This window comes from Gavialis gangeticus, unplaced genomic scaffold, assembly GCF_001723915.1.
Source record: "Gavialis gangeticus isolate Ggan-Ray unplaced genomic scaffold, GavGan_comp1, whole genome shotgun sequence".
In the NCBI taxonomy this organism is placed as follows: domain Eukaryota; kingdom Metazoa; phylum Chordata; order Crocodylia; family Gavialidae; genus Gavialis; species Gavialis gangeticus.
Window position 1 is genome coordinate 11583372 of NW_017728993.1, and position 8358 is coordinate 11591729.

The following is an 8358-nucleotide window of genomic DNA, read 5'->3' on the forward strand; positions in this document are numbered from 1 at the left end:
CGGCCCCCCCCCCCCCCCCCCCCCCCGGAGCTGCCTGTGGCTCCGTCCCACTTCCAGGGTTGCATTCACCTGCTCTACTCCCTGTCTCACCGTGGGGACCTTGATCTGCTGCTTCCCCCCACACACTTACCAGCCGGAGCCTGCTCCCCAAGCTGCAGGGCTGCATTCTGGGCCACGTGCATGAGCGTGGCTGCATGCATCCATGTGGTATAATTATCAGTGACTTTATGAGCTACACCAGACAAAAAATGCCAATTGCCGATAATTTTAATGTTCCTTTTATTGGTGCCGATCCAGTATGCCACCGATATATCAGTGCACCTGTACTAATTATCCCAGGTAGAGTACCATGCTCATGTGATAGTACTGCTTCTGGTACTGAAGTAGCTTGGGCATCTCAGTGTACTCAGTATATTGTGTTGTGTTGGTATATTCTTGAAGGAGTTTCTCTCTCTCAAGACTGGAGAATCTGTGCTGTTTGCAACTAGCTCAAATGATTTTGTGATTTTTGTGACATAATTAAACAACTGTTAATGCAAACCAGCTTCATACAGATTGACAGGAAGAGCCATTAGAAATACATTTTTCTGTTCGTTCTTGTTTTTAAATCCCTGGATAACTTCATGATAAAACTTGTCTATTTCTAATTAAATAAAAATAAGTTACTGGCAGTGTGTAACCTAGACATTAATATAAATTGTTTTGGTAACTAGAATGCTCATGTGGAAAATTGGAGAATATAGACATACATCAACCTTTTTCTATTTAAATATGTAACCATTTCAAAATACCACTATATGATGCCATGATACAGCTGTTTTAATGCAAATGTATTTTCATTTGCCTTTGAGCAAAACGAGATGAATTTATTATAGCTGTTTAATACTATGGTGAATGGGGAGTCAAGAGTAGCAGAGAACTAGTACTGTAAGCCACCTGGAGAATTGCACATCATGTGTAAAACTGATGCTGAAATATTCAGCCATCTACAAATTACAACATGTATTTTGTTTGCTATTTAGTTTGAGTTCTCCACCGAACAAAACTGAAAGGTTAATTTCTGCAATATAAGTTTGTGCCCTGTACTTTAGTGACAGTCTTTCCTAAACACATTATACTTCTCATTTACTGTTTGGTAAAATGCTTTGCCTTACTGCACACAGTCCTTGAATATAGAGCAGTCTCCTTGAAAGATATATAATTCTGTGCAACTTCTTTCCTCCCTCTTTCCTCAATCTTGTGAGTGTTAGTAAAATCAGGGTTGGACTGCAAAAGTGTGAACCACTCTTTTAAATTTGTAATTTTACAGCATTCTCATTTATAGCAAACAGATCAGTTGGACATGACAGCAAACCTGAAGTACTGCACTAGAAAATAGATACAGGATCTGTGTTTATGCTGTGCAAACACTACTTATTCTCCAGAATTTCACTTTGTCTGAGACATGAAGAAAAAGCGAATATTTTACTAGGTGGTATAATTGAATTGGCCTCTGAGTTGCATGAAGGTAACAATCTTGACAGTAACATTTTCTAAACCAGAGAAAAAAAGATAAGTACTTAGTCCTGGCACATATATATATGATGAGTGTCTACTTCAGGTCCAGAACAAATGGGTTGTTACAAAAGTGCTATTTTGGGAGAAATGAGTTTTAGAAAACATGTTAGAGAAAAGGTGATTTTTTTCCCTCTTTGAAATGTTGTATTATCTGATTGCTGGTCAAAAGCTTTCAATCTATCATGATAACGTTAGAGCAGCTGTGACACGTCTTTTACTGCAGCTTTCCTTTTAAAGGTGGCTTTAATGTTCACAGCGCTATGTAATCTAAGTGTATTGATATGTAACCTAGTTATTGAGAGAGATGACCTACATGAGAGTAGTGGACTGACTATTATATGTCTATAAGCATTCAAGCAGGACTGTCACCAAGAAGTCCATGGTCCCAGACAAGCCGCATATCCCTTGTGCCCCACCAGCTTTGAGGAGTTTACAGTTTTTTCCCAACAAATTACAAGCCTTGTTCTGCCAAGGGCAGGAACTAAGAAGTTAAAGGGCTGTAAACAATTAAAACGACTGCATTCAGGGAATGAGTTGGGAGTGATTAAAAGGATTAAGCATCTTTTAAAGGACTTTTCCCCCCTTAGGGTGGGAGAGAGACATGGTTTGTGAGCTGAGGGAACAGACTATGCCAGGTCGACTATAGGGGTTTTGGGATGCAGAGGTTTGAGAATCTGGAGTCTACCTTCATGCATTTGAAAAAGATATATAGAAATCTAAACATCCAGAACATGTTTTATTATTTTAAGATTAGTCTTTCTTGCCATTTTCTTGTTTTGGTGTAAGGTATGTTTTTTAATAAGTGGTACCACTGACATCACTCTGGAGGAAATGGAATTGTAGAAACATTGGACTGGGAGGAACCCGAAGAAATCATCTAATTTTTCCCCCTGCACAGAGATAGGATAAGTAAGGCTAGAATAGTTCTAACAATGGTGTTTTTAGCTTATTTTTTAAAAGCCTTCAATGAAGGAGATTCCCCAACATTATTGGGTAGGTCTGTGTTAGTGTTAGACTGCCTTGTAGTTAGCAAATATTTTCTGGTAACTTGCAAAAGAAGATTTAGATATGTTGGATATTTATCCTTTCCTTAGTAGACATGGGAGACAATTGATCAATGTCATTTTTACAGTAGTTTCTCCCCCCCTTCAAATGTAAAGACTATTATCGTGTGCCTCCAAGTCTTCTCTTTTATACACAAAACCCAGGTCCTTCAGCCTGTCATCACAGGTCAGGTTTCTGACCTCTTATTTTTGTTGCTGTCTCCTGACTTCTTACCAGTTTGCAGACTGGATATGTTAGGCAAGCTTTCACCAGCCTCCACCAGAGCAAAACAATCGCATGTTTTACATGTTACTCTGCGTTAAGATGTCCCAGAATGATAATTGCAGTTTTTTTTTGCCAGAACATCACATTATTGACTCAGAATCAGTTTGCAGTCTGATGTAACCCACAAATTCTTTTCTGCAGTAGTGTAGCTCAACCAGTTATTCCCACTTCTGTGTCAGTGCATTTGACTTATTTTTCCTTAGCGCTATACTTTGCATCATCTTTGAATTTCTGATTGTTCATTTTTTGACCATTTCTTTAATTTATCCAGATAAAAACTCTTACCCAATGCCTGCAATCCCCTTTCAGCTAGTGTTATCCACAGATGTTGTGTCCTCTTTACTCCATCATTCAAGTCTTTAGTAAAAATATTGAATAAATCCAAGCCTCTGATGGAACCTGCTTGAAAAGCTGTCCTCTTAATGGTGAACTATTGAGAAAGATCTCTTTGAGAGTACTTGCCAACCAGTTGTGATTTCATCCAGATCACATTTTCTGAGTTTGCTTATAAGAATGTGAGATGATGTCAAAAGCCTGACTAAAGTCAAGATACCATATCTACTGCTTCCCCATATCCACTAGGCCAGTTAGCTTGTCAGAAAAGAAAATTGGATTGGTTTGACATGATTTATTCTTGTCAGGTCCGTGTTGTGTTTTTTATCACCTTATTATCCTCTCAGTGCTTATAAATTGATTGTTTAATAACTGTTTCTCCTACTTTTCTGGGTATCAGAGTTAAGCAGACTGGTTTTTAATTCCCTGGCTTCTCCTTTTTAAAAATAGGTACCACATTTCCCCTTCTCTAGTCCTCTGAGATTTCTCCCATCATCCATGAGGTCTTGCAGATACTTTCTTATGGTTCAGAGATGGCTGTGGCTTTTTTCTTAAGTGTTCTGGGTGAATTTCATTGGGTTTTGCTAATTTCCAAGTGGCTCACTTAGCTAACCTGCTCCTTCCTTATACTGGCCAGTGTTTTTGTCCCTTGTTAAAATCGTGTTGGGGATTTAGTCACAATTTACCTTTTTTTTTTCTGAAAGCGCAAGCAAAGAAGGAGCTGAATACTTCAGTCTCCCGTGTTGTTCATTGTATTTGCTTTCCTTCCTCTAAGTAATGGATCTGTACTTTCCCTGGTCTTGGAACTGTTTCTGCCAATTAGCCTTTCTGATTTTTATCCTTAAGGTCATGCTTTTTCTTTTTTATCTTCAGAGTTTTGGGGTTGGGACATGTCAAACTGCTGAGGTACTCACATTTGGTACAGAGGACTGCAATCCATGACCTGGTCTGAGAACAGTAGAATCATGCAATCCTGTCCCGAAGGCAGTGTTGGCTTGGGGCCTGGAAGTGGTGAACTTGAAATGACCAGGAAGGATCAGAGATGGAATTACACATGGCTAAAAATTATGCTGTGCCCAGGGCCTGCGCACAGCCCTCTGCCCCAGTGACCATCTATAACTGACTGAGAGGAGGAGGGTGAGGTGCCAAGCAGCTGCACAGACAGTTGTGCTCCAGCCAGTGCTGCTGTATGCGACTAAGGTTGAACCAATTTACAAGCCAGATTCATAGATCTCGCATTAGTCAGCAAGTACAGTTATTTCTATGCCTATGGTAACACGAAATACCAGCTGATCTTCATTTTGAATGGCTTCTCTTTTGAAGTGCAGTGCAGTACTCTTGTCTTAATATTAGCCTCTGAAAGATGGTAGCAATATGCCTGCAATCCCCAGGCACATCCACATATTCCAGTAAGTCTGTAATTTTGGGATAGTGGCCTTGGTTCTTTCTGGGGTCTTTGGCTTTAGTAATTGCTTCTCAGCCATTTATTCTGGCTAAGATCATTCTTTCCAGTCTGTGAAACATAGTCTTAATGTGATACTGGTAAGCTGTATGAATTTCATTGGGAACGGCTATATGTTGTCCTCTCATGTAAACTGATGTGGTTGGTTGCTGGAGACTGAGTTTTCTAAGTAGCCCTGGGTTGCTGGATTTGTACCTTCAGTATCACACTCAACTTCAGGTCGGGGGGAATGACTGCATCAGGATGTTATATCTACAGTAACTTATATTCTTTCTGGAAGGCTTTTTAAACAGGTGTGACTGGCACAAAACACCTGTGCCAAGGTGGGGACCGGGAGAAGCGCCAGTGGCACAGGTGCAGGCAAAACTACCCTGTTCTTCAGGCCAGATTCAGTGACTTCATGGGCTGGATCTGGCCCGTGGGTCATATGTTGCTGACTCCTGCTCCCGGTATAGTAAGGAAGTGGAGGTCTTCACCTCCACTTGGTGAGAATATTATCCCTGAGATACTGCATGGACTTCTAATGTTGTGAACTCCAGTATTTCAGATAGGCGAGCCCAGGAAAGTAAGATAGGCATTGTGTAGCTAGAAAACTGGAGATTTAAATTGTTATATTAGTTTAAGAGGATTATATTGTTCTTTCCCAGTTATAACCTAAATTTTTATATATATTTTTCTTGCCATGAATAACACTGCCTGACATTGATGCAGGCTTGCAGCAGCTTATGTTCTGCAGGGGAACAAGAGAACACCCTTAGGTCTGTCATTACAAATGTCAGTTTAGAAATTAATTGGTCACTGAAGCAGTGGGATACGTACAGTGAAATTTGGTGAATATTTGGATTATCATCTTGCAAAACAACCAATATCAAACGTCTGTTTTTATTCATAATTTGACTTGACTTTTTTTCTAACCAAGAGAAATATATGTGCCCTGAACCCAGAACTCTGCTTGTGGTGAATCAGATTGTGTAGATGAGAAAACACTTCTCATGTCACTGGAGCTTGTCTTTTTCCAAAGGCCTGCGGCTGCCATGAAATCCTGTTTGGTTTTTTTAGGTTTAGAGAACTTGCACTCCTTTACTGAAATGAAAGGATTTTTGTTAAGGGGGAAAAATGGTTGCAGAATCTCTTTGTAGAGGGAAATATTAAACTATACTCCTCTTCCTTTTTTAAAAACTGCAGCAGTGGTCTGTTCATGGTAGTCTTTTTGAAGGTTCTGAATTTTTTTTTTTAAAAGCAGTAAACCCTTCCCTACAGATGCTTGGGAATCTCCTAATTCATCCCTCACTCACAATCTTATAGCAGGGCCTGCATACCTACTGATTTAGGAAGATGGTAGAGGAGCACAAACTGTTATAGCAATGTGCAATCCACAGTGCAGTCTTGGTCTGTTGCATAGATCAACTATAAGTGAATGTTTCTTCCCTTCCCTTCCCTTTCTAAAGAGCAGCACTGAATTCCTTGATGAAGCACATCTAAAGCCATCCTGCACTGCTGGTATGAACCACTTTTGTCTGTCATTTCTCCCTAATGCAGCACCTAATGGTTAGAGTTACAGCTGTAAGTCAGGACAATTCTGAGAATTATGGGGGTTTGGGGGAGACGCTGTTTCCCCTAGCGCCCGCTGGCATAACAAGGAGAAATGGGCACAAGCTGTTGGAGAGGAGGTATAGATTGAACATCCGCAAAAACTACTTCACCGTTAGGGCGGCTAGGAGCTGGAACCAACTTCCAAGGGAAGTGGTGCTGGCCCCTACCCTGGGGGTCTTTAAGAAGAGGCTGGATGCCCACCTAGCTGGACTCGTTTGAGTCCCATTTCTCTTTTTGGGGTTTTTGTTGTTCTCCCGCCCTGGCGGGGGGTCGGGCTAGAAGATCTACTAGGTCCCTTCCGACCCTTAATCTATGAATCTATGAATCTATGAATTACCAAATTTTCTTTGCCTACAATGCTACTTGAGTAAGTTTGATTTGATTTTTTTCTGTTTTCACAGGCTCTTAAATTGAGAGAGAGCTGCAAATGCCCCATGCTTTCTGGACCAGATCCTCGCCTCATTTTTAGACTTAACGTGCAGCATCTTTTGGAAGCATCTAAAGAGCAAAAAAGCCAAAATGCTACCGAGCAAGATCTAACAAAGGTGAAAGTGGAGTTTCCTCCCACTCAAAAGCTGGAAAATATTCCAGTATCTTTTGCAGTTAAACCCACAGATTGAAAGGAAAACTATTCATCTGAGAAACTTGTAAAATTTGCCATCCCACCTTTTCCTGCAAGACTTTGGGATAATAAAATAGTCAGGACAGCTACAAATCAAATTTGTGCCTATGTGGTGTCAAAACTCCTATGAGGCAAATTGTCTCTGAGTCGCAAAGAAGACCTGCTGGCCAGTATTCTTGGTCTCCAACCTTCGAGGGATCTCCTGCTATGTGCAGTGAGAAACTTTGGCTACACAGGGAGAGCCGTGTATTGGAGTAGAGAGACGTCTATTCATCATGGGATGCTAAAAATAAATAATTTCACTGGGGAAAAACAATCTCCATACAATCGAGTCGCACAGTATAATTTTCAGCTTTGTCAGGCTCACCTTGATCAGAGGACAGATAAACCAGAAGGCTCTCTAAAGGAGAGTAAGTAATACAGTCTTCATCACTTAAGTTGCCTGTTTTAGCTTGCTGTAATTTGGGTTAGATCCTCCTGGCTTCATTTAAAAAATAATGAGAACTCACTGCCTGTTCCATATATAAAATGTTTTTTAAAATACTAAGCTGAGAAGCAATAAAATGGCCAGTGGGCTGGACACAGCCACCTAATTGGATGGTTTTCTGCAGGATGTCTCCTTTTTCAGTGCATTTTAGAATATGAGTTGATTCAGCATTTCTTGTCAAAGCAAACTTGTGCAGGCTTGTCTTTAAAAGTGAAATCAGGAAGTATACGAAGGAGTCTTAAAAAATCTGTGGTTAAAAACTGGGACTTGTGGGACTGGGATAATTTTTGCAACCACAGTGCCTTTTTAAAACATCAAGATGCCTCTCCAGAAGTCAGATTTGCTTCTGTGTCTGCTGGTTTAGACATACCAGCACCTGGCTATTCTACAATGCATTACCACTTCATAATGCATTAGGTAGTCAATGGATACAAGAAGACTACTAGGCTATGGAGCTGCAGATGCTGCACTTAATGGTAACAGGTGATTTTTTTTTTTGGTTTAGGAAGCTATTGCTATAGAAATAAATAGCCTTCTAAGTCTGTCCCTTTCATGGGGGTGATGAGGATCATAATGATTCCCACTGTGGGGCCTTAGTTGGAGTCCATCAGGTACAGAAGGAATTTTAAGGAGATATTTTCAAAATGGAGCTTGGAAAGATGCATGAAGCTATGCCGTTTTCCCATTGCTCGGTCTGCTTTTCTGATTGAAGGGTTTAGTGTGACCGCTCTATTGGCACAACTGGTTGGTGATTCCTAGTGCTAAGTTTGACCGAGGAACTGTTTAATGGAACTTATCTGGGAAAAATATGCTCCCAGTGCTGCCATGCCTGTATCCTGCCCTCCTGTCCGCACCAGGTGGCAAGCGGCAGCAGGGCAGAGCCCCACTCCCAGTGCTGATGTGGGTGTGACAGTGCTGGGAGCAGGGGCTATACCATGCTGCCACCTGGAGTGAGCTGTGCCTGAATTGCACTCC

At 41.0% G+C, this 8358-nt stretch overlaps 1 protein-coding gene and 1 long non-coding RNA gene across 4 annotated transcripts in view; one reads left to right on the forward strand and one right to left on the reverse strand.

The window, feature by feature from the left end:
- The window catches only part of OMA1 (OMA1 zinc metallopeptidase), a 45697-nt gene extending 37883 nt beyond the window's left edge, over nucleotides 1-7814 (forward strand). For all 3 annotated transcript variants that reach the window (XM_019501222.1, XM_019501223.1, XM_019501225.1), the window contains one exon: nucleotides 6676-7814. In XM_019501222.1, coding sequence (XP_019356767.1) covers nucleotides 6676-6894 — 219 coding nt within the window. In that variant the 3' untranslated portion in view covers nucleotides 6895-7814. The remainder of the gene's footprint in view (nucleotides 1-6675) is intronic.
- Nucleotides 1-8358, reverse strand: part of LOC109286596 — a 139129-nt gene that overhangs the window by 51476 nt on the left and 79295 nt on the right. The window lies entirely within an intron of this gene.